This window comes from Vanessa cardui, chromosome 9 (assembly GCF_905220365.1).
Source record: "Vanessa cardui chromosome 9, ilVanCard2.1, whole genome shotgun sequence".
NCBI lineage: Eukaryota > Metazoa > Arthropoda > Insecta > Lepidoptera > Nymphalidae > Vanessa > Vanessa cardui.
In genome coordinates this window covers 5,386,432-5,414,140 of record NC_061131.1, presented here as the reverse complement: position 1 = coordinate 5,414,140, position 27,709 = coordinate 5,386,432, and the positions used below count along the sequence as shown (strand labels likewise).

At 30.9% G+C, this 27,709-nt stretch overlaps 2 protein-coding genes across 6 annotated transcripts; one reads left to right on the top strand and one right to left on the bottom strand.

The window, feature by feature from the left end:
• Nucleotides 1-794: 794 nt before the first annotated feature.
• On the bottom strand, nt 795-4,663 carry LOC124532338 (protein FAM76A). Of its 4 annotated transcripts, none has more exons than XM_047107213.1 (8): nt 4,411-4,663; nt 4,191-4,255; nt 3,763-3,866; nt 3,202-3,311; nt 2,973-3,091; nt 2,781-2,902; nt 1,948-2,087; nt 795-1,878 (listed from the first exon to the last, which is right to left on the bottom strand). In XM_047107213.1, the coding sequence occupies exons 1-8, from the start codon at nt 4,504-4,506 to the stop codon at nt 1,642-1,644; spliced, it is 993 nt and encodes a 330-aa protein (XP_046963169.1). In that variant the 5' UTR covers nt 4,507-4,663; the 3' UTR covers nt 795-1,641. The 4 variants fall into 4 exon arrangements, with proteins under 4 accessions (XP_046963169.1, XP_046963171.1, XP_046963170.1 ...); XM_047107215.1 differs by having other exon boundaries at nt 1,948-2,069; XM_047107214.1 differs by having other exon boundaries at nt 2,973-3,082.
• Nucleotides 4,664-5,154: 491 nt separating this feature from the next.
• Nucleotides 5,155-13,405, top strand: LOC124532339 (putative mediator of RNA polymerase II transcription subunit 26). Of its 2 annotated transcripts, XM_047107218.1 has the most exons (10): nt 5,155-5,333; nt 5,426-5,575; nt 5,818-5,953; nt 6,052-6,236; nt 8,017-8,228; nt 9,099-9,267; nt 9,348-9,411; nt 9,581-9,809; nt 9,894-10,011; nt 10,087-13,405. In XM_047107218.1, exons 1-10 carry the CDS (start codon nt 5,285-5,287, stop codon nt 13,014-13,016), a joined length of 4,242 nt encoding a protein of 1,413 aa, XP_046963174.1. In that variant the 5' UTR covers nt 5,155-5,284; the 3' UTR covers nt 13,017-13,405. The 2 variants fall into 2 exon arrangements, with proteins under 2 accessions (XP_046963174.1, XP_046963173.1); XM_047107217.1 differs by having other exon boundaries at nt 9,581-10,011.
• Nucleotides 13,406-27,709: the final 14,304 nt, after the last annotated feature.

Genomic DNA, 27,709 nt, shown 5'->3' with positions numbered 1-27,709 from the left:
ACTATAGATTATATTACTAACTGCATAATCTTGTAAAAAAAACAAACGTTTATATTAAAAATAATAGTGGACTAAAATGTGTTAAAAGCAAAGACTAAATTTAATCATTCGATAACGCTAGAATGTTTAATTTGCTTTAATCAAATATTAATATCAATTTAAATTCATTTTTTTTACTGTACCTAATATCTAACGAAGGGATTAAATAAAATAATAAAAATGTTTTCAACACCATTTATTGTATTTATTTTAGTCACTAATAATTATATCCATTTACAATTATTGGAATCTGAAATACTCGTTTCATAATTGTCAATACTGTCTGTTATCTGTTTTTTTTTTTTTATAATTGTGACTATAATTATAACATTTTTTTATACTCACAAATTCATCATAAGGTTAAAATTTTGTTCTTACAAGGCAATAAACCAATGGAACTTTTACAATGGAATTTGTTTATTACTAAATTACGTCGTAGTCTTCGTTTTCAGCCTCAAAATTAATTTCGTATTATTCCGTATTCCAGTTTAAAAGTCCTCGTAAGTGATAACATCCAATATTGTTTTGAAAGTTGTGATACTTTTTGTAAATATTTTTTTTTACCTTTTCAAAATCAATTAATTTAAATTTTCACATTAATTTTACTGAATCATACATGTGTATGATTCATAGATCTCCATGAATTCAACCAATAAAACTGTCTAAAATTATAAATGCCTAAGCATAATTTTTATTCAATTGAAATTCTTTATTAGCCAGATCTACTAATGGGGCTTGTGTAAGTAAAACGATAATCAACAAATCTCATACACAAACTTCTAATTCAATACAAATGTTTCACGATAATATGTGATTTATAAAAAACATATTAAACTTATTTTAAAAAGTGGTATCACTGATTCAATGTACATTGTCTATTATGATTTAGTGTTTTTTTGCACACTAAAAATGAAGAAATTATATCTTTGATTCAAAGAAATCACAATACATATTGATATGACAATTAATTGTAAATCTAATTTTGGTATTCACTGACATACTCAATAAGTATTATTATAACGATTAAATAAATGTTGAAGACATAATTATGTCAAATTACTAAAATTCTCAATAAAAAAATGGTTTATTTTTTTTGTCAGTTACATAATATTTGACACAAATTTCAAAATAAAATATACAAAAATAATCTCGCAATTTCCTAAGATTGTCTTTCGTATTACAAAGTTGCCACTTTATAATGATTTATAAAAAAAAATAAAAATAGAATTCGATTTTGAATACAATGATATTTTAAATAATACAATGATAACTAATAATAATTTACATTAAAAAAAAATCACATTTGGTGTTAATATTAACCAGAGGTAGGATGTGGCAACCGTTTGAGAATGTTTTACTAACATTCACCCGCATTTAACCTACCAATGAAAACTATCCGCACCGTTGAGTCAAATAAGTTATTCATCTTAAAAGAAACAATGGTAAGTTGCTTACAGATAAAGAAAATTATCAAATGGAAACCTACTTATGCTTAAGTTTTAAATATGTCTACAAATGAAACCATTTGTAGAGTAAAAAAATAAAAGGAAAATGCCTATTTCCCATTGAAATATCACTATAAATAATGTGAGAGAAATTGTTCTAATTGGTGCTTGGGCTATCTGTGCCACTGCCGCTGTTCTCGGTGTTTGCGAGAGCAGACTTTGTGAATTTATTATTCTTTTTAGCAGATTTACTCAGTGTTGCCACTTCTTTTAGTAAATTTTGAATTTTTGTGTTCATAAGATTAAATTTAGTTTCATTCAATCGTTCTTTATTTTTCATCTCATTACGAAGATCTGTTGTATCATTGTGATGCTGTGCCTTCAGTTCAGTTATCTGGAATTTAATGAAATACTACTTATTAATCGGCCTGAGAATTGTTATATCATAAAGAACAGGACATACCAGTTTATCTTTGGAAAGTAACTCATTATCCTTCTGCTGTACTTTCTTCTGTAGACTCGCAATTGTTTCCTTTAGTTGAGTCATTGCAACTACATGGTCGGAACTGTTAGGGTCTAATTCACCTAACAAACAGTACATATCTATAAGGAGAAACTGGTTTTATTAAAAAAGAAAAAGAAATCATAATGCTAGAAAATAATAAAATCTTAAAATGATTATTCATATAAAAAACAATAAAAAAAGAATTTTATACATAATCAACTTAAATTAAAAAGTAAAAATCATGCTTAATAAATCGACAATTAAAATTTTTGGCAATGTTCACTACATAACAAGAACAAACATACAAGAATGCCTATATCTATTATTTCGCAAAAATCTCAGACGAAAATTCGTTCGCAATGCTTTGTTTGTTAAACAATGGCATAGTTTGAACAATTCAACAGACTATAATAGTATAACCACATTCAAGAACTTAGCACAGATAACCAAGTACTTTATATTATATGTTGATTATAGAGCGAGTGAGCCCAACTAAATACAGGCAAGAAACATAACATCTTAGGTTACATGAATGGCTGCGCATTTACAATTTAAGAAAAACTTCATATTTGAAAACATGACAGTGTCTCGGCGTGATGGTGAATACTTACCATAATTTTCAGTTTGGTCTAATCTTGAAATAAAATTGACCATAGACACAAACAAAAAATATTATAATTATAAAAATTTTATTTGTAATAAAACCTCTATGGATTAATAATTCAGATTATAAAAAATCCACATGAAGAATGCTACTGGCTTATTATTAAGAAGAAATAAATCAAGCAAACCTTGCAATGGATTCAGCTTTGATTTCTTTTCCATTGGCTGCGAGTCACCGAGAGAAAGATCGCCAGAGTTCATTGATTTCATCATGTCCGATTTACGTTTATCTTTGTGACTGCTTTTCGACCTTAGAACATAAGACATGTCTGTTTATTTCCATTTTATTCATTATGTTATATAAAATTATAGTAACTAACTTGTGTGAGCGATGCTTGTGTTTATCAATAGCAGAAAGATGTTGCTTGGTACGAGCCAAGGCCCTCTTCAATGACTGGGTACACAACCAGCACAGCAACTTGCCATCAACCTGGAAGCACTTAAATATTGTTAATTATACACTGTCCTTTATTTAATTATGAAAAGAGCAATTTAATAAGCAATAGTCTTATAGAAAGCAAATATGTATTTTCAGATAAGATATAAAACCTTTTTGTTATCATCATGTCGATCAAAAGCACATCGCTGTTTGCACTGCTCACAAGTAACAGCAGGTCCATACTTGCGCTCCGAATTAGCGCATCGCTGGCATTTATTGCCTACAGTCAAATTAAAAGATTTTTAATTAAAAAAATTCCTTGCTTTCCCCCATCGAAAAAAAAAACAAATCCAGAGGTTTTATTCAATATTATTGGTTGAGGCCTAGTGCAAAAAGGGCCAATATAGGCCATACTAAACTTACTTAGTTATGTTACTGATGTTGATGGTTTTATATATCACATATTATATATGTTTCATAAAATTATTGATATTAGTAATCTTATTTTTTTTTAACACATGTTTCTTAAATTTTGGTAATATTGTGGTTTACTTTTCTACTCAAAATGTGGTTTTATCCTATTAAAGTAACAAATTTAAAATTTTTGATTTGTTATGATTACAATGTCATATTCATTGCTATTTATTTCATAATGTATGATTATAAAAATGCTTAAAAAATCGATATTAGAAGTACATTATACTAATGAAAATGTGTTTATATTTACATACCTATAAAAGCAGCTATAATGTTGCAATATTCACATGCTGTCGGTTTGCCATAAGCTTTAACATTGGCCTCACATTTTTTGCAAATTGAAGAAGTATTAGATTTACTGGAATTAAAAATAAGAGTATATTTGTCAACATATTTTTTTATTAGTTACATTCATAAATTATCCACAGCAATGTAAAGTAAATCTTAAACATTCTGAAACTTACACTTATGAAACTAACTGTTAATCATTTTTACTATATTGAACACATTACAGTCTAGAGCCAATATATATTATACTACTAATGTTTTAAATTAATTGATAAATATAAAGACTCATTAATGAAAGGTTCTGCTTACATGATTAATGTTTTAGAATTTTAAGAGTAATATTTACATATGCATTTGAAATAGCTTATCACATGATTTGGCATATGGCACTGACCTTGTTTGTTGAAACTCAGAACGGCAATACGTACACTTGACGACCGGGAAAGAGCCACGACATTCCTGAAATACCCAGAAAATTACAGCGTCACATTTGACGTCAGTAAAACAGTAAACGTAGTAAGTGAGTACTTGTTTTTTAAAATCAAAATTTATATCCAAAGTTAAATATTATTAATGAGGGTCATATGAATTAATGTTTAAATAAGGTTTATTACCTTGCAAAGCTGTTCTCCTGGGGATAATTCTTCAAATGGATGTCTTGAGAAACAACGAGAACAAGCGAAAAGAGCAGTTGAAGTTGCAGAACTCATTGTTTTAAATGATTGAAGTAATGATAAACAGATAAAAATGTTGTTACAATAACAAAGCTTTTAAAAAACACAAATAAACGCTAGAAAACTTCAAATATAAATTATGACAAAGTAGATGACGAAAGGAATAACCGCCATGATAGAATGAAGAATGAATGAAGATTTTATAATTTACTTCTATACAAATTCAGGTCATTCAATAAAATGAAAATTTGTACATATAAGCTTTGTATGTTTATTTCTAAGTATTTTTGCATCTATTTATATTCTGTTTTTAAGAATTTATAGTTAATAAATAATTTATTTTCTCAAAAATATATCCTTTCTTATGAGTCTATCATAAACAGAACAATTAAATAAGACAATAGTTATCGAGAATTTAATCAATTCCTCGCAGACCCTTAAATTTAAATTCACTTTGTTTCAATACAATATTTTAAGATCCTTTAATAATGATTACGACTTCAGACAGTGATCAATAATTTAGGTGGTCCAAAATTAAGAGATTATAATTGGTATTTGAATGAATTTATGTTTATAATTATAAAAATATTGTTTCATTAATACATTATACTTCTTGTGCTTTTATTTTCTGTGAAAATGAATGAAAATGATCTGTTAGACAAAACCCAAATGTCATTTGACGTTCAGTTGTGCGTGGTTTCATAGTGTTTGTTTGGATTTTCAAAAATGAACTTTTGTGTTATAATTAAACTCTCGAAGTAAGATATTGATTAACATGCGTTACTAATTAGATTACATTTATTACAAACGGAAAATGGCTATTCCGCCGTTTCCATCACAAGATTTGGCGAAACTCGTTTTAGGTAAGTTGTTTTTATTTGGCGGGAGCGCGAAAACCGTCATGTAACGGAATTTGTTGCTGGATTCTCATTCTAATTTTCGTTTTGGATTTCAGGGTATCTTGCCGAAGAACAGTTGATGACGGCTTATGATGAATTTTTACTGGCTAGCCCATATCTAGATGCCCTTAGAAATGAATATGACAGAATCTTTATGACATCACTTAGGAATATTCTAGCCGAATATAGGGCTATTAAAATATATGGTATATTGATTTATAACTACAGCTTGAACTATAATTAATAAATTACAATATATTACATGTTTCAATTGGTTAAAATGATTAATTTTATTGTTAAAGAGTTTATGCTAAACAATGTTTTTACCAAAAGTTATTTTTATATACAATATAAGATTGCGTTTAAGAGCCATCTTTCACAATTTTGCTTTATTGGAAAACAACTAAATTGTATTATTATGTTTACTACATATTCTTTTCTATTTCAGTGGAAACATGTAAGCCATTTTTGTTAAGGAAGAAATTATTTCAATGTTCAAATCTGTTAGAAATTGTCAAGTTTCTTGTTAGTTATATAGATATAAACAGACTACATGCACAGGAATCAAATGTAGATAAAATAAGGTATAACTATTAATTATCTAATATTTCATTTATATTCTTAATAAAAAAACACAGTCACACATCATATGTAATGTATTCAAAAATTTTACTATTTTCAGTTCAAGCAAAAATTCTTCAAACACAAGAAGCAATGTTTGTGATGTTTGTGATTCATTAAGTTTGGAGACCTGTGAGTGTAAAGCGAAAACTCCTAAATCATTATCTATGATACACCCTGCTAGTCAAATAGAGGCATCTACTCTAGAGAGTTCAATAGAAACAACAGCATTATCGGATTTGCCTGGTAAGTTGAAACATATTATTAATACATACCATTCATACATACATACCATAATATTTTCCTAAATTAATGATATTGGTATTGATTATCTATATTATTTGCTGTTTTCTCGAACACAGTAATATCTAGGCCAATTAAAAAGTTAAGGTGAATATTATAAGAGGTTACAAACAATGATACATACCATTGTTGTTTTATAACTATTACTCTTATTTAATTGATTGCTATTATATATTTAATCATCTTAAGCATCAATTCATCCATAAAGAAAGTAGCTAAATTTAATAAAATAATAATAATGTGTGAGTCAAAATAAATGCTATGTGTACTCTTTTGGCAGTCTATATTAAAAATGTTCATTTCATTCAGTTTAGTTCAATCATTTGATTATCAAATTTTTTTAATCCTTAATTCAAATGATGAATGAATATACTTCTTTGAAATCAAATTGGAATATATTTTGTTTTTTTTAGAAATGTTCAAAAAAATTTATTACAAGTTTATCACACCTATTAATTGAATTTGATCATTATGAAAAATGTTCATTTACTAAAAGTAAATTAAGATTTTTATGCTATCTCAAACAGTTGATTTGTGTATGTACATGTAGCCATTTGTCATAGATATAAATTTATTTACATGCCTGTTACTTTCAATCAAATCATTTACCAAATTTCAGTAACTTAAACCATTCTATAAAGTAAGGTTATCTTTCTACAGCCTGATGCAATATCTTATTCATAAATAATATATCACTAAATGTGTCTGCACAATGTGTGATAATAGAAATAAATTAGCCTTGTTTATGGTATGCAACATAAACTGCTCTAGTTATTATTGTTCTATGTATTTCAGACATTTTGTAGTTAAAAGATTCTTGAGTAGAATAGTAGTAGTAGAGGTAGTGAGTTATTTATTATTATATTATTAAGGTGTTAAGATAAATGCACTAAATGTTATATGAGTTTGAAACTCTATATGAGAGTTGTCCAGTTTCAACTAAAGTCCAAACTATAAAACGGCTTTATTTTTAAAGTAAATAATGTATAAGTTAGTGTTTTGTTTTGATGTAAGCTTATATCATATTGTGTTATTATACTGGAGTAAAAACTGGGCTAATGAATTCAATTAAACAGTAGAAAGTACTAGTTATTTCATTAATATTAACTTGTGTACTTAAAATTGGATTTTGAAAATAGACAACATAAAACACATTTGTGAATTTTTAACCACCTTTCAAAAATAGGAGGTTATCAGTTTGACATTAATGTATGTAACATTGTTTGAATTGAATTGTATCTAAGTATAATCCATTTAGACTTCCAAGCATGTTTGCTTAATTTTGTAAATCCATAAATCTGATAAGCCTGAATCATTTAAATCTAACTGATTTGAGTAAGTATATTTTGTTCATTTTCTGAATGTTTTGCGACTGAAAGGTTGATGTAATGCAAATAGATAATTTGTGAATGACTAATAATTAATTTCGATTTCAAAATGAAATCAGTCTATTCAAGATATACAATTTTTTTTTTTTCTTAACATGAACTTGCATAGAATTTATGAATCCTCAATAAGATAGACATAGTAATCATAGATAATCATAGACATCAGATCAGTTTGAAATAGGGTTTCCCAGAGTGTAGTGTATACATATAGAATATGGAGTTTCCAGCTAATATAAAAACAGGAATTATCTAAAGCTCATTTTGTTTGTCCACCTTTTTTATAATGGTCTTTTTGTTGCTTTCAATGTATGTTTTAAATATGTGTACTTTTCCAGGTAATTCAGTAACGAAAAATAAAGTTACCAAGGATTCAGCCAATGAAACTGCAACATCACAAACTAGCTCTACAGAACAAGTAACTGATGTCAATTTAAAAAGTTGGAACACTAATACTTTAAGTAGTACAAGTCATGATCCACAACTGCCTTCAGTGCCACCGCAAGATAATAATACTTCTATAAATATTAATACACAGGATATCATCTCTGTAAGTATAACAATGGACTCATACACACACACACACACACACACACACACACACACACATATGTACCTGAAATTTGTACATATCACAATTTCACAAGCTTTGCTTCATATGTTTTAGTATGCATTTAATTTATGACACTTAATTTGATCAATAGTTAGCAGTATAAAGTTTCATAAAAATTATGCTTAAGACTCATATGAACATTTTACGCTTACTCGAAATTGTTTTTTATGATATGGTATATTCAATGTGACGAACTGGCTGATTAGATTACAAGCTAGCTAATATTTTATAAATAAACATAACCAACTTGGCTGTAAATCTAGTTAAATAAAATGGTTGATATTTCATCAGCTACTACAGTCTTTGTACTAAGAATGCATCTGATGATAAAATTCCTTATTTTGGAAGCCATGATGGCTGAGATGGATTGTCTGTTGACCAGAGCGTTCATTGTTGTGGTTTTATGTTAATATAATTGTTGAATTATTCTGCTTTGTGATGAAGGAAAACATTTTGAGGAAGTACACTGTACATATGTTCGGTGGAATTATACCATATATGTATGTCAGTCATGCAGCATTGAAACAGTGTGAGTGGATATGTTCCATCTTCTCCTTAAATGGAAAGATGTGTATAATGTGATTTTGAATATAAACTATCAAAATCACAATACAACTGCAATACTTACTTAGCATGTACTTATGTGCTGCAAAATATACTTCACCGCAAAGTAAATAAAGATAATAATCATACTAATTTAATTTGAAAATTACTGTAAGTGGAAAACTATCTGCATTATTTATGAATTTTGTACAAGAGGTAATCAGTACATTTTAAAAATAACAATTATTTTTATTATATTTACAGAAGTCAGATGAATCAAAACAGAAAATTGAAGAGTTTAATAATATATTAAATTTAGTTTGTAGCAACAATAATTCTTCACTTCCAACTAGGGGAGGTAGTTCTCAAGATTGTACCAATAGAACAATACCTAATGCTGGTACTTTCCAGGAATTTGCAACGGGAGTAAATGGTGCGCATAAATTGATCATTATATCTATATTCTAAATTTAAATTTTCATATTAATATATGATATTATTTAATGTTTACAGAAATCATTGATAAGGAAAAATCAATTGTTCCCGATTCAAGTACTTCAGAAAACTTTAACATACAGTAAGTTACAAAAGAAATCTTATCAGTAACTTTTCGATTGAGCTAAATTGTTTATAGAATTGTAAGGTTCTGTTTGAGATTGAATATATTACGAATGGTTTGCATGCGCTAAACAAAAACTCGCTTAGACCTTACAATATTTTGACATCATTATTTCTTTAATTTTTAGGAAAAACGCACGAATAGAAAGTAAAGTAAACATAAGCCAAATAACACACATTAAAGGCCCACCAAAAGCGCAGTTCTTACTAAAAGTTGCTACTTCTAATTCACAACATGTACCAGCAAGTAATACTAATGACTCAACAAAAACACCGAAAAGTGAATTACCTAAAATAAAAAGTCTATGCAAACAGAAAATTGATGATCCAAAAATCAAAATACTCTCAGATGTCAAAGTAGGTAAAAGCTTTAAAAGCAATAATAATAAAAAAGGTCCTGCGACAAAGCCTGTTACATCGACCCCTTTGTTTCAAATGCAGACAATTCTAATAAATGGTACACCAGCGTACAAGAACAAACCACAACAAGGAACAAACTTCAGCTACACTAAAGATGAAATCATGGCGATGCCTACTATAATTTTAGTCCCTGCATCAGGTAATAATAACAAAATAAGTGTGATTTATTGCACTGCTGAAAATGTTTTTTGGAATATAATACGTTTTGTTACAGGTGCTTCGCAGAACCCAACAATGGACTCAAGTTCAACAGTCCAAAGTGTAAATACTGCAGAAACAACCACTACAACAACAGCTCGGATGTTAGGTCCCCTTATGATAGATACTGTTTCAAATAATACTGCACATGTACCTAGTTCCGAAACAATGGACGAACTAATACGAGATCCTTCAAGAGCGGCGCCACAAATGAGTTCAGTGCAGCCAATAGATATAACACATAGCTCAGTTCCAAAAGATACAAATCTTACAGTTTCTAACAAGACCAGTACACCTCACGTTTTACCTCCAGCGAGAAAGTCTTCGTCTACTCCTCGAAGAACTTCGCACGTTAGAGTTTTAGATTTCACAACACCTAGAAGAATATTACATGAAACTATTAATGAACAAGATACAAATAAAATGATACCTAACGAAGTAATCAGTGGTGAAAATAATGATTTTCAACTTGAAGATAATGTTAATAATGATAAAATAGTAATTCAGAAAGCGGATTCTAATACTTCTATTACAAATCTTCCGATAAACACAACTAGTACAAAAATTAAAAAAAGAAATTGGGATGCCGAATTACGTGCTCTTGCCGTGAAAAATGACGACGAAGCTGTAATTACACCAAAATTGAAACCCGAGAAATCCAAAATTAATAAAAAAAAGGTTTCATCCAAAGATGAGAATGTTCAAGAAACTCCGGAATCTGATAAACTTACTAATAAGTTAAGAAGTAGTAAAAAAAAGTTGTCACCTAAAACAAAAAAATCCAAGAAAAAGATAAAATCTGTTGATAAAGTTTTAGAGCCTATGGAAGAAAAAGAGCCTGCTGACAAAAAAGCTTTAGATTTCTCTATGAATCCAACAGTTAATATAATAAGAGAATCAGATTGGAGCACTATGGAACCGAAGGAGAATGAAGATTATCAAGCAGATATAGGAAAAAATAATTACAGCGACGAGAGGGTCGATACACCAGAAACGGAAAGACTTTCATTACAAAATGTTATTGGAGCCAAACTCAATATATCTGATCTTTTAGAGACACCTTATAAACAAGTATTGTATGATATTCAAATGGAAACTCCCAAATTCTTAGGTGCAGATTTGCCTGACGATCCCATTTCAGATATTAAAATTATGAATATACCAACACCACGGTTTTTAGCTACGCCTAAACCAGTACAAGCAACTCCATCCTCATACTCCTCCCGGCTTACTGATTATTCCAGTGGAGGTTCATATTATAAACCAGACGATCAAGATTATATTCCAGCACCAGAAGTATTGGAGTGCGCTGTTACTGTAGTTCAAGAACCAATTAAGGTTGTAAATGAAAAACCTAAGGTAACCAAGGTTGACGCCAAAGATAAATCTCAAAAAACTAGTCGGCCACAGAGGAAGTGCACAAAAAATGTGTCTTATAAAAGTCCTAATATCACGGCAAGGACCAAGGATCTTGAAAGTCAAGATGTAGCTTCTGTGTCAAGTGAGACGAGCAATACAAGTTTACGGGATAGGAAATCTGAAAAATCAATAGAGCCACGTAATCGATTAAAGGCTAAAAGTAAAACTGAGAGTAAAAAGTTAGTATCAAATATACCTAAGTCACCCTTAAAAAAAGAAACACCCAAGAAGTATATTAGAATAAAGCCATTTCGAAAAACACCAGTTAAAGAAACGCCAAATAAGGGAAGGAAGAAAACTGTTGACATGTTCCATACACTTTCTGCAAAATCATTGTCAAGAAAACGTACAACTAGTAAAGAAAAAAATACGACAGTATTACCTGTTCTTACCGCTGTTCCTACAAAATCAAGAAGGAAATCATCAACGCCTAGAAAACTACATTGCACAAAATCTTATAATTCAGACAATGCTAATCCAAATTCTTCTGACTTATCGAAAAGTACGCAGAATATTATTGGAGATGCTAACGTGTATTGCCCTCATGATTCTGATACTGAGCAACAACCTCTTCGGTGGTCCGATGATGGTTCTCAAGACGCTAAGTACAAGGAAAATCAATCAATATCTAATGCTGATAATGATGATATTAGTAAAATAAGAGAATACATTGAAAATTCAGTGCTAGAAAAGCAGGTTCCTGAAAATGAAGGAAGTTTGCACATTGATTTAGTGAGACGAGGTTTTGATGTTGAGACTGCAAGAATAATCGAGCGTGATTTGCTCGATGCGACGCCTGTTCAAGACACTGTAGTACAGTCGAGTGACATTACAAGTGTAACTAAAATTGAGGTTCCTCAAAATGTTAGTGATAAGGTCGAACCTGATGGCAGTATTACAAATAATTTGCAAATAGTACAAGATGAAGTTGACGAAGAAGTAGAGCTTTCGGTTGACGAATGTAATGAAGGGTGCAAGAATTTTGTAACATGCGAATTTGACGAGTCCAGCTTTGTGCCCAGAGGTGATATTTCAAAATTGAAAGATACATTTTCTATGGAAGTATGTATAGAGGATGGAGTTTCAATACGGCTGAGAGCGACTCCTTTCAAAGATTTATATGAAGAGAATTCCATCGAACCTAATAAAGATTATAGCACGAACGAAACAGAAGCAGCAGTGAGTTCAATATCTAATATAGATAAATTATATACACCAATGAAAGATCGAAGAGCGCAGTGTTTCGAAATATTTGATTCAACATTGACCAGTATAGATACACCGTTAAAAAGTGAAAATAATAAAGATACTGTTTATGAAACAACAGTAACTGAAATAGTTCTAGAAGTTGAAAATATAGAAGTGAAAGAAAAAACAGAAACGAAAAAGAGGAAAAGGGCACAAAGTGGGACATCCGATGAGTCGCTTAACAAAAAGACAAAACCTGATACTCAGTACTTATTAAACTCGGCCAACATACAGAATATTGATATAGAATCAGTATTGAGTAAATTACATGGACCTTAACAGACTGAAATTGTTTTATCATTGTATTTTTAAGTGAAATCCACGTATGAATTAAGGACAATAGTTTTAATAGAGATTATGTTGATCATATATATTATGTAAATAAATTTAATGATATACATAAGTCAATTTTTTGAATATTATGTAAGTATGTTTCTTTATCGATAGAGTAAATAAAATACGTGATATTTACGTGTTTTGTAGTAATTTGTGTGAGACACAGTGTTTTTATATTTTCTAATAAAAGTAATTACCTGTTTATTTCGTATCTACTTCAGGGTAGATCTGTAACTATTCGTAATTTAAGTCGTTGTAATGTTTGACACACCTCAGGAATATCAATAAAAATATTATTTTAAATTAAAATTGTTTTTAATGATTAAATAGTTTATATGGATTTGGTTTGGATTGATACCCTGTATTAACTAGAATCGAATCTGAAGTGAAACGACGCTTAAAAGGTAAGCCAGATTAAGTGGGCTTTTTTATTTAATGAATTAATTGATTACTTTCCGCTCTCAGCTTCAGCGTAATTAGGTGTTAATTACCCTATATTTTCGGTATGATTGAAGACATCTGTGCAAAATTTCATTATGGTCGGTTGTGTAATTAAAACCTGAAAGCGTTACGAATTCACTTCCGAATTAATAATATTATTTGCAGAATTTAAATTTTACATTATACTTAATGTTCTGTTGGATGGTTAGATACTAAGTCTTGGTTTCTTGGCCTTAATTCAGCTATTAGTATTAGTATTGTGTGATATTAAATTAGAAAGTTTTAGACCTGTTAATTTTTTTTTAATTGGATTAGTGAAATCTGATTCTACATAATCTTTTGATTATGTAATTAATTATATAAAAATAGCATTTTATTTTGTACTAGAAAAATAAATAAATAGATATTGAATATACTCATCTCACCCGCTCACTCTGATCCATATGTAAGTAGCTAAAGCACTTGTGTCATGGAAAACAAGTAACGACGGCACCACAAACACCCAGACCCAAGACGACATAGAAAAGTAATGAACATTTTTCTAAGTTTTTTTTGAGTATATATTACATTATACGATACACGTCATACGATTTTGCGCCTCTATATCATTTTCAAATAAATATAAGGAAAACTAGTTCGTCTTTTATTATTTTTATATTTTTATAATTTTATAATTTTCTGGCAAATGGGCTACCCAATGGTAAGTGATCACCGCCGCTTAAAGACATTGTATGCAATATTAACCATGTTAGAAATGGTGTAAAAAGTGTATTGAATGCTTTTGGGTTAACCTGGGGTCGTGATTAATTGACGCTAAATTAATGATTGTAAAATCTACCACAAAACAAATGAATATTTTTTACACGTTATAACTAATTTTATAATACAAGTTATTACCTGCGGATTCGATTGGGTTGAACGTCATGAGTTAGGTTATAAAATTTATAAAAAAAAAGCAAGAGAACATACGCGTTACAATTTACAAGGGTAAATTGTAACGCGTATGTTCTTGAAATTCAAAATTGCATAATATAATTTATAAAATTATATTCAGTAGGTTATAATCTATAATAATTATTTCAAATCAAATCAAATCAAAATAAACTTTATTCAAGTAGACACTTACAAGCACTTTTGAATCGTCATTTTACAATTAAGTGAAGCTACCACCGGTTCGGAAAGTAGATTCTACCGAGAAGAACCGGCCAGAAACACAGTAGTTACTCTTTTTCATCATTTAAAAAATACAAAGTCATTTTAGTTGATACAATTATTTAAATTAATATTGGTATCAAGATTATAATTGAGAAATTATGAGACTAAAGATTTTTATGTAACAGGCCGTAACCGTATGGGTAGGTTCATTCCACGCCTATCTAATGCGGCTTGGTATGCAGGATTTTTTTTACATTGCTGGGCACGATATGAATAATTATAAACATCAATTAAGTACATGAAAAGTCGGCGGTGCTTGCTCGCGATTGAACCCGCAGTATTTGGCTAGAATTTACTCTGGGCTTTTAATCTTTATAGGAGTAATCATAATTGTTAAAAATTATCAATAATATAAGGAAATCAATTTTATCAAAGCAATACAAGTCTGAAACTGTTGATAGTTGGCACTTTTGATTTTACGAGTTATGTAAGTCGGTAATTGTCTGATGGCTTTGAGAATAACTTCTGCAATGATTTCTAACCTCAAGAGACAAACCAACTGCACAGGATAGATTGTAGTGAATAGGTACGTTTGTAAGCAAACACAGGTGCTCACACATCTAATGGGACGGCAAATCTAATATGACCTGTAAGTGGTTATTTTTAGGTGGCGGACCAATGGCTTTACCCGCATTTTAAGGTACGCGAAGACTCCGACTGCTACTAAGATTTTTTCGTTCGAAAATTTGTAATTTATTCTTATTAATAGTTACAACCCCATGGATCTGCGGTCTGAAATAAAGCTACTATTATTTTTAGATTTATAGGTTGGCGGATGAGCATATGGGCCACCCGATGGTAAGTGGTAAGATGTTATGTCCCTTGTGCCTGTAGTTACACTGGCTCACTCACCCTTCAAACCGGAACACAACAATACTGAGTACTGTTATTTGGCGGTAGAATAACTGATGAGTGGGTGGTACGTAGGTACGGGCTACCCGACGGGCTTGCACAAAGCCCTACCGCCAAGTAACTAGCGCTTAAATCAACAGACGATTGACTACACCATTACTATATACACATATACATATACATACATATATGACACATCCTGCAACAAGATGATTTTGATTATAAACGCATATCGAGTTCTTAAAAAATCAGTGGTAAGCTGTACTAAATCACGATGATCTCTTATTATCGACCTTAATTTACACACGATGCCGCCTTGGATCTTTTACTTCCATTAAAGATTATACGTAAATTAAATCGGTATACGTACGTCTATTACAATGTAATTCCAAGCTAAAATTGACTTTATGTTATGTATTTTGTATAGATTAAAAATATAAAGCATATTGTATTTTTTGTATTACAAATGAATCATGCTACTATAAAATATAATATTTTAGTACATTTAAGAAAGGTACGTAATTTAACGCTGATTTCTCTAATAACAATAGCTGTAGATAGACAGTTTATTTAAACTAATTAAAATAAGAAATCGCGTCGATGCGTCTAATTTTCCATTCGAGCTAAAGAATACACCGTGCGATTATAACGATATTCCGTTTAATTAGATATTGCAATTAGAGGCAATCGTGACACCGTCAGCGCGAACCGCTCATTACTCATGCTAATTTGAACCGCTACCGTGCGCACACAATAATCTCGGAAAAATCGCCTCCTCAAGGGGCTTCGACTGAAACCCATGCGAGCGCTATTTACGTATGCATGTTTGCTTAATTTGTTGCGCTTAATTATGGCTTACGTTGCTAAGTAGTTTTCAGTGTGAGAATTGCGTCGATGTTTTTCGAAAGTTATGAATTAATTTATAAATGATTTACCATTTTAAAAATTATTTTAAAGTTCGATAATTTTTTAAAACAAGCATATATAAACCTTTCGTCTTATAAGATATACATAGGTACATTTGTTTGAATAGTGTCATCAAAAAGGCTTTGATTTTATAACTATTTTTTTCTTTATTGATAGGTCTTAATGAAGCAATTAAAATGGAAAATGTCGACTCTTCAGATACTTGAATACATATCGTAATCAACCAAACACCTTGGGTTTGATGTTGATGAGGGTTTGATGCCTGCGGTCTATAATTTTAAGTCTAATAAAGACATTACACTCGATACCCGGTAATGACATCATAGAGTAAATAATTATACATGTGAAAATCATAACCTTCTTTAAAAAACTGCAAATTTGAATTTCGAAAGCTCTAATAGATACGCATTCGAGTCGATTTAAAATTCAATTGTAAAATGGTGGTAATTTAATTAATTGTCGTTAAAAATAAATAATTATTGAATAATGTATTAAAATCAACGTTACTCTCTTAGGAATTGATAAAATTAACAATTTCATACAAGTTTGTCTCACTACGTCTGAATCTTGTAATGATAAAAGCAAGTAACGGTTTTTCTTTTTAATGAAGAAATTAAGTATGGTAGTACATTACTTTTCCTTTCTACTTATTCAACTATAAGTAAAGTAAAAGACGGTATAGGTAATATGCATTGCACAAGTAAAATCTAAAGCCTAATCGTTTGACTTTGATAAAAAAAAACCGGGTATGTGACGTCATCAGACATTCAATATGGCGAGCGCTGGCATTTACTTTAAAATATTTTTTAATTATTTTATATTACCTATAATACTAGTTATGTTTTTGACTGTTAAAGTCAAATTCAAGCGGAGGGAATGTTTTTCGAAGAACATTAAGTCAAACAGTCTATATTTTATATAAATCTTGCGATTTGCCCTACCAGAAAGAAGCACAGTGCTATAAAGAGGAATGACATAACCTAGACCAAAATATACGGTAGTGGCGGGGTCCGGGAAGGGAAGGGGGCGTTCGCAACTGGGTCACGGATACAAGCTCCTGACACGAATAGCGTCGCATCTCACGTGGCGTAGCATCATATAACTAGTGCACCGTCTCTTACACTGCTAATTGAATTTCGGTTCAACCGAATTGAATCGGTATTTTATAGCTACCTCTCTATTATTAAATTATTAAACTATTTTTACTATTACATTTACTATGTGAACAAAAAAGTACTATGTATAATATTTTCTTTATTTACATGCTTAGTTTAAGTTTTTATAATTATTTCATGTAGTAAGATAATTTTAACTTTAAGCTGCTATTTAGTTGCGTTGAAAGGGGCTTCAAAAGAAGACTTGAGAAAGGCGTTATTTTCAAACCAAAGAATAATTTGTAATGCCTTGGTTTATATATTTAGTGCCTATTATGTATTTAGGAATACATTACAGTGTCTTAAATATAATAATTAATTATCGTCCTAACGTACATGACACACCCTACGATAGGGAGTGTTCTACAATATATTATACAGAAGCGAAATGTGCAGCACACTTGTCTTGTTGTATTTGAGTCTACATTTGAAGGTAATGGTGCCATGAAACGTATACATTGCTGTGTTTAATACATTTCCTAGATACAGCTCAGGAGAAGTGAAGCAATGTTTGTAGCTACGGCAAATTTTCGAGAATTTAGTGACAGCTAGTAATTCTACAGGCAGTTCGGGTATAAATGATTGCGGGTGATTTTACACCACCCACTCCCCCCCCCACCCGGTATAACCCGTCCCAAGAGCTCCCAAAGTGCAACACGACGTTGCCTCGGACAATCTGCGTGCTCTGCTTATTTTCCCTTCTAATTCCTTTTCCGGAAATTGTCTTTATATAAGAAGACCAAGTTTGTTCGGAGCTTAATAATTAAAATTGTAGCCAGTGCATTGTTAAAGGAAATTAGATATTTACTTTAAAGGTTGGTCTATTATTTGTGTAAATAAATGACAGTTACAGAAACCAAATGTACCTATTATCCGGATGGATACACCAAAAGTCGAAAAGGTAAAATAGATTCCGTTAGTGACTAAAGCATCTTTAAAATGATAAAACGGTTTCACCCTTTGTGAAGTTACAAGCTTTTTGTACGGTTGATGTAAGATTTAGAGAATTGCCATCTGTTGTCGTTAATTTAATACGAAAATATTTTCTCAGATATGTTCTTACCTGCTACAAAAGATTGATTTCACCTTGTTTCCTTTCCTAACATCGTCTTATCCAAACTTAATAAGAAAGTTATGTGATTGGAACAATTTCAAGGTTAAGTAATGCATTTATTTCTACGTATGTTGGTACGACCTACAGGCGGGCTCAAAGCCAACTGGGTCGAGCTTTTGTAACTTTCTGCTATTTCTGCCAGCGTTGTACCTGCTATTTGAAAATACACAACTAAAAAATTTATTGAATAATAAAATTCGTTTATTTACGTTTCATATTGGATGATAAATGTATATATCTAAGTATATAGGGTTATGTAATCGGGGTGGATTGCGTTGGGGTAATGTGGGTGTTTCAAAACTAAGCTTAGAGAGCAACGAGCGTCGTTTGGTTAACTGCAAAGAAGGCAACGTCGTAAGTGCCAAGTATTACCTTAAGTGTGTCAATTGGTGGCTCGATGTGCGTGGCTCCCAACTCCCACAGTGGGGGTGGCAGAGCGTGGGGCAGGTCGCTGGATCGATACCCGACGTCTGGCCCACGACCTCGCCTTTCTTACCACCTTCCTAAATACTAATTACGTGCTTTGACACAGCATGCACGCCTCGTACCGAATGAAAAGAGCTATGGATGGTAGCACAAGCGTTATTAACATTTCCGCGGTCCTGTTTGCTTTTTTGGCAACGCTATTGTACTCTCTGTAAATGTTTACTAGCACTTTTACTGACTTTGAGAATGCTCGCTATGTTTTGCGCGCTGGTAGTTGTTCTTTTTGGATAACGGCTTTCATTAGATTTTTTTGCATGTAAATAAATAAGCTACTGCTATATCCCAATATATCTGATACTTTCGATCAATTTGCCGTCAAACTGCTGTCTACCAGCTTTTCTTAGCTGGTTAATATAAAGGAAACAAGATTAAAAATGTATTCCCTGCACGTGGGCCATAATGCGATTTATCGGTGCACGGGCATGTCGTGACTGCATTGTACAGGCAGGTATTTCGAGCAAATACATCATAGGTGCAGGCTTTCAGGATACCTTGTATGTGCTTGGCATCTATAACGCTTCTAGACACGTTGTACAAAAATTTAACACAAGGTAATAAAATTTAATGTTTTATTATTCAGAGCCTTAACATTTCGTGATTACTTTAATTCTCTTTTCTACTAAGTTGGTTCTAATAGTAAAAGTTCAAGGCTAAACTAATTTACAGTATTGCAGGTAGTTTTTCGATTTTATTACGGAAACATTGGGTCAGCGCTGTAATAAATACTCGGGACAAAATGCTAGGTACTCGTATGTAAGGTCATTGGTCTCTGGACATGGTTGTTTTGTATTAACTCTATTTATTTTTTGTGAAGAGTTCTCTGTTTATAAAAAAAAACTAATTTAACCAAACCCTTGTTTTAAATTACCAAGTTTTAAAGCTTCCAAATAATTCACTGGAGGTTTTACAACACTAATTAGTTGGTGTCGATTTAATATTGTACAAAGAGAAATAGTACTTAATTGGCAGAATGCATAAAGGTGCAAACTCATTACAAGGGGCGGTGCGGTTTCGGCCAGAAACTCGATGCATCTTCGGGTGTGAGTGAGACACCCCCTCACTTTCGGCGCCCCCCTAAGGGGGGAAATGGACGCACGAGGCTCCTCACTAGTGCGCTGCAACGTCGGTCTTTATGCCGCGTGCACTTACTAGTTTCTTTGACGTCCCTTTGTTGTGGATTCCAATTTCGAAACCTAACGCTATTGCATTCTGTATTACTTCTGAGCCAATACTCGGCTCATGAACTGTTGAAGTTTAGTGTATATAGAAATACAAGATGTTTTTGGAATTTCTTTTGAGAATAATTATCAATTAAATTCTCATTGCAAACTTTTATATTTTATAATTATAAAAAAACCTTCACTTCCATTATCGTATTGTTAATAAATACTTAAATATCATGATACAGTATTTTCTTACATAAAATTAAAATAATAATGGTTTAAAAATACGAATTACTTAAAATAACGCTAAAAGTACGAATTTATATCCATCTCTATAAAAATTTTATATAGTCTGTCTTTTTATCTATCCTTTAGAGCATCTAAATTAAGTATTATGCAAATTTCTTAAGACGTTGAGAAGCGCCATCTTTAAAATAAATTGAAAAGTTGCACCGAAGGTCGTTCAGAAGTTTCGCTCATGAAATGAATCTGGTAGAGTAAAACACTTTCGTTGCTTCGTTTGTTATTTTAATTAGGAGTTTATTCAACGAATGCTATGCTAATGCAATGCGAAAGATGTAATACAACATCGATTTAATTAAATAACAATATATCGACTTCAATATTAGAATCTTATTATCGTTCTTACTGTATTCGAATAATATAATAATGCAATTCTATTTTCAAATCTATGTTTCTTAAATATAAAAAAAATATTTAGAATAGTATGCATATTTTAATGGATCTAAATAAAGCGATTTAATTATATCGGGCGATTATATTGTGGGCGTAAAAGGGCGCGTTGGCTGGGTGCACTATCGATCTCTGTTGAATTAGTGTGCGGATCGGTCGACGTCTTTGTGGAGCCCGTCGCAGGGCCAAACAGACCAAAACAAGCTTCGCCTCCCCAGCCCACTCCCAGCCCGCCTGTCGTTCAAGCCTTCATTTATGGTTTGGTGCCTCAATGCTTTTAAACGCTGCACTGACGAAATTCCCGTCTTACTCGTTTCTATGTGGGTTCTAATTCAAATCTTCCGATACCTACGAGTACGTGTAAGAAGATTACAGCCGAAGTTATTTAGACTGTATTCAATCGAATTAATTTAAGCGTGGTCTTATGATAAGACCGTGGCTCGTTTCTTGTTGCTTTTGTGTATTTTCACCTTTACGGCCACGATATAAATAACAATTATAAAAAATATTGGAATGTTGAGTTTCTCTAACTACTATTTCAGTATGAGTAATTTTGATTTTTGTTTAAGTAGTAGGTACTTAATCAACAGTAGTACTTATCAATAGTGTCGGGTGTTACTAAAATTTGTTTTTTTTAAACATATTGCACCTTCATGCACACACTCTTTTTCGACAATCGTTTATTATACACAGAAAAATGTTTGTACTTTAATACAGTATATATTACATATATAAACAATGATATAAAACAATATAAAAAAATCCAATATATATTATTTGATAAATATTGACAAATTAAATACCGTCGACAAAGACAGTTTAAAAAAATAACAAGAAAATAAATTCCCATTCGCAACGCATTCGAAGATACACTGTTACACACATCTACAACTTCTCCATGTATACATGAGGTAAATAAAATGCAGGTATATAAAACTGTGACCCGTATTAAATACTAAAGAAAAGAAAAAAAATGCCATGAAAAATAAATGGTTATTAATATGTCGCCTAATACAACTAGTTCCGTATTCCGCTTTTATAAATATACGAAACAAAGTAAATTTTTTTTTTAATTTAAACGTAAAATCAATTATTTAAATGAGTAAATATGATAATAACTTTACTTAAGTGAAAAGTGTTAGATGCAATTGAAATAAGTTTTAGACAATTTTTAGTATGAAATATAAATATATTGTCATATTTTTATGTATGAATAAGTATGTAATAACTTCAAATGATAAAGTCAAGTTTTATGCGAATTATATTCTAAGTTTATCTGCATTGCGCAATATATTGAGGATTTCATTAAACAAAGAAAAGTATAATCTAGAGCGTCCATCTATTGAATTAGTAAAGTCTGTCAAAGTGCATCGGCGAGGCGCAAAGGTCGTTGCGTGGGAAATAGGGGAGGTGGGCGGCCCCCTCCCGAGGGCCCGAAGTAAGCTAGAGCTCCAGAAATTTGTTATGACGCACGGGGTTTTGTCTACACTTTTGTACAAACAATGGGTTCTTTAAGGTCTTTTAGCGTATACATTAAAACGAATGTACCTAAAATATAACTGGTTATATAGAACGTGTATATATAATTTATTTAGCCTATGTATTTAAACAAAAAAGTCAAGAAATTATCAGAAGAATAAATCTAAACTAAATAAATACAAAGTATTTGTATTATAGATATAACGTTTATACAGAGTATTTGTCAATGGTTTTCGTGTAAGTTTCTTAGATAAGATACACGTAATAACATATGCGGTTATTTTCAAAGCTCGTTGCGTGAGAAAGGGTGTGACGCATACACTCGGTCTAGACATTATATTATTATGAGTACGCTTCGTGCTGCCTCATTACACCCCACAGCTGCTACTCGTTAACCACATTAACATAAAGCCTTAATTAATTACTCGTCACTCCGTATTTAATTGTTTGTCGGTTTGTATTAAGCGTTTTATTTAGAAGCAGAGCGCGATTCTTCTTTGTAATGTCAGTCATTAAATGCTAAGTAAATTTATAAGTGGGATGAAAAAGTGCAATCGGTTTAAACGTAAAACTAATGTTATATATAAAATAAATTTATTGCACAGTTAATATAAAATGGCTTCTATGAATTAACTCCTATTTAAGTAATTATTTACTTCATTGATTTGAAGTAATTAGCTTCTTTTTTAAATGCAATATGCAGTATTTTATACAGTATTTTGTATACGTAATTATACACAATAATAAAACTAAATTCTTTGTTTCGGGAAGTCGAATATCAACCATTGTCTCTACACAAAAGACGCTATCGAAATTATTTTTATGAATAAAATATCATATCAATTATTTGAATACATAATTTATAAAAATAAATTCAGAAAACAGTATTATGTACATTCATTAGATATCAAACTTTTTATTTAAACACTTAATATAAAAAAGGTATAACAAATATATTTTCGCTAAAGTCGACCATTATGAAGCAAAGAGCGATTACTATCAGATTAGAAGTGCAAGTTGGTTCGACGAACTCGTTATTTAGCACCTATTTCTATAGTACGTAACGTAGTCTGCTTAGTATTGTTCAGTTGACAGGGCAATGACGTTGGTTCGGTGCAGCACCCCCCACTCGCCCCCACCGCCGGTCGACGCTCTCTAAACGAAAAAGGAAGCCAAAGGATAATCTATCATGCCCCAGGCTTGCCTTGATAAAAATGAACAATTAGACCGCAAAATCGATAACTTCGAATCCTACGTTTCGCTCGAAACAATGTCATATTGGAGTATGATGTTTGTTAAGGCTTGTTATTGTGTCTGCTAATGAATTGGAATTTCTAGAAAATTATATTGTATTTATAAGAGGCGTATGCTAGTTTTATAACGAATTAACATGTTAGTGTATTCGGATTTAGGTGTACGTATATATCGTTATTTTTTCATTTCTATTAAATCAATTAATATAATTATAATCGAAAATGATAATTTTAAACATTTGTTATCATTACTGGTTAGAATTTTGACGATCATTTTACATGTTTATTTCAAGTTTTTCTGTGTAACTCAATATTTAAGATTTATATTTCCTTCAACGGTTTTAGTTTAACTTTATAATAAAGTAAATAAAAATGAAAACAAGTTGTATTATCCGGCATAAAACATTCGTAACATCCGAAACATTCAAGTTCAGTGTTATTGTCGAGGATAAAGTTAAACTATGAGTGTTGCCAACTCGTACTTTCTTAGCGGACGAATAAATCTTGTTCCGTTTCAAACATGACGTTAAATAGTTTTATTGGGTATGGAATAACTTTATCAATACACATTGTCGGATATGGTTTATGAAATATATCGTTTTGATATTTTATCGCTTTCATTGATTTAAATATTCATTTCGTCGACATTAGGTATATTATATTTAAATATATTTCGAAAATAATCGATTTTAGTTAATTAATTAGAGTTAATTAATTTAAAATTGTCATTTTTAATAGAAGATATGTAGAATGAAGCATTTAAAATTATAAATGATACAGACGAGTAGGATACTTTTAATCGAAAATTGTCAAAAGAGCATTTTCATTAAAACTCTCGTTAGGCATGAAAGTTATTTATGTAATAGCTTGACGTCTGGGTGCATTACACTTTATGTTTTTGGAGACGGGGTGAGGCGAGTTCAGACGGGTGTATGAATTCGGCGGCGTTGCGGGTTCAATAGCCGGTCGTAGACCTACGCGCTACGCAGCTACGTCACACGTACCTTTCATTAAACGTGATGTTATGTAAAGGTAATGCAGATATGAGCTTTGATAGAGGTTGCGTCTGCGAAGGTTGTATACATGACTGCACAGGGAGGAGCTAGGGGTTTCAACTTGTATTGGTAGGTTTTCTACTTTATGATTAACTAATACGTTATTGTGTTTGTAACAATGTAATCTTTCGCTAAGAAAACATGAACTTGTTAAACTCGTTCGTTGACTACATTGTTATAAGAGATCTTTATCGCCTGTTTTAGCTATTTTAATCAAAAATGAATTACTTAATGATTTAAATTTAATTTATTATTAATTTCGTATATACAATTTATTACAACAAAGTGTAAGCAAATTAACAATACTTGTTATTACAAGTGAAATACTATCATATTTTTTTATTTATAAATAACTTGATTAATGATATTGTTCTAGCTATGGGTTTTTCATTATAAATAAAATATTAACATACAAAAATATAATTTGATGTATCAAATTTTTTTGCAAATAATATGTTTTCGAATTCTCATTCTTTTTTCAATAAATCCAAATAGGTATATGATGTAAATTGAAAGTATTATCGTACATAGTAAATATATGTAAAGATACATACATCGCAAGCTGAAGGTTATGGCGGTGGGGGAGGAGGGGTTAGGCAGATAAAAGAAGAGCCTCCGCTTACCTCTTTTGCCAAACTAGATAAGGCCGAACCACTCGACATTTCCCCTGTGGTTTATAGGTCATAGTTTTTTAAAACTTTTATACGAAGATATAAAACCGAATATATTCGATTATACTATAGTATATAGCGATAAAATATTTTCGAATTAATTAAAATGAGAAATAAATAAATGTTACTATTTCTTAATATTGGCACATAACTTAAAATAGGCCAGGGTGCAATACTAATATTTAAAATATAATAAAAAAAATTCTGTAGTATATTTAATACTACAGAATTTGTTTATTTACTACATCATTAGAGACTTTTAAAATTATAATGTTTCTTTACAATAATGTCCATGTATCATATACAAAAACCTCCCTGTAAAATTACTCTATCTATTAAAAGTCATCAAAATCAGTTGCGTAATTTCAAAGATCTAAGCATATACAGGGACAAATCTGCGGCAAGCGACTTTGTTCTATAAAAGTAAGTAGTAAAGTAACAGCCAGTACATTTCCTACTGGAATGCACATGTGGCAGAATTTCGATGAAATTAGACACATGCAGGTTTCCTTACGATGTTTTCCTTCACCGCCAAGCACGAGATGAATTATAAACACAAATTAAACACATATATAGGTGCTTGCTTGTTTTTTAACCCGCAATCATCGGATGAGATGCACGCGTTCTAACCATTGGGCCAGCATCAGCTCTTTGTTCTATACTATGTAATAATGATATAAAAATAGGCAAACGAAATAGCATGCTATCTTTATACACTAATAATGATATGCTCTGTTATTTGAAGAAGCATTTAACTTTATTTAAGCTTTGAAGCTATTTTCACAAAGAGAATGTTTTTCAAATACTTATAACGAAATATATTAATTTGAAACATCTATTGGCTGTGTCTCCGAGGTATGATTTACTCGTACACCTATACGGCAACGCAAAGTCATAACGACATAAGACTTATGTCGTTATGACTTTTGCCGCTCTCTACGCTGAACTTATGTATTCGTTGTTATATATAATCATTCCATAGTATAAAATAAAGTCGCTTACCACTGTCTCTTCCTATGTATGCTTAGGTCTTTTAAATTACGCAACGCATTTCGATGCGATTTTTTTTTAAATTAATGGAAAGAATTTTAAAGAAACACTGATAATTTTAGAAGTTTCTAATGTTATGTCGTAAATAAACAAAATCTGTAGTATAATTAGTATCACTATTTCCTTCGCGTGAAATCGGGGCGTGTCGCTAGTTATAATAATAATAAAAATACATTCCATCTATTTATTTTACCACATTAGTAATATTTGTTGCTTTCCTTTGAATATTAATTATTTCCACTATCAATGACTTAGGTCACACATCCACGAAGCATTTCTTGGGGTTTTTTTTCGCATTGCGCGAAGTGTAACTAATGTGCAAATGAGCCTAGAAGTTCCAAAAACTAGCTTAAAGTTTCTCGGAAAACATTCGTTCCTAACAGGAACAACAATTATGACTTAATTGTTGGTTTGTTGCTGTTTGAAATATGAGAACGTCTTTTTCAAATTCAACTCATTAAGAATAAAAAAGTTACATAACGTAATAATCATAGTATTATATGTTATTAATAAACGCTTGCCATATTCGATACAAAAAAAAAATCCTAGTAGCAAAGTTTTTTAAGCATAAATCTATAATTTATTATAATTCAATAAATACATAAATATTTACAAAAAAAAAAAAATTTTAAACGGTACAAAATTATAGTGTGTAACATAAATAATTGTTTCTAAATGTTTTATAAGGAGTGTTATGTTATCGAAAAAAATATGTACATGTATAACTAATCAATACAAATCCGGAGTACAAATTATTACTTTATAGAGAAAAAGCATACACAATTTCTATAAATTTCGATATCCGAGTTCACTTCAAACATATACATGGCTTCTTTATAGGCATTTCTACAGAGCTATCATAATAGTATTTCACGGACTAAGCTTGTTTAAATAATGTATAGTTAGCCGTAAAACGCTCTAAGCTATTTGCTTTATGTGTAAGCCTCCACTTTGTGGCTATTTCAAAGGCCTACAAGGTTCTATCTCTAGTAATCATACCCAAGGTGCGTATATTTTGTATATTATGAACCGAGTTTAGGTCATATAGAAATGCTATCAGTGTCAAACTCTGATCAATATATA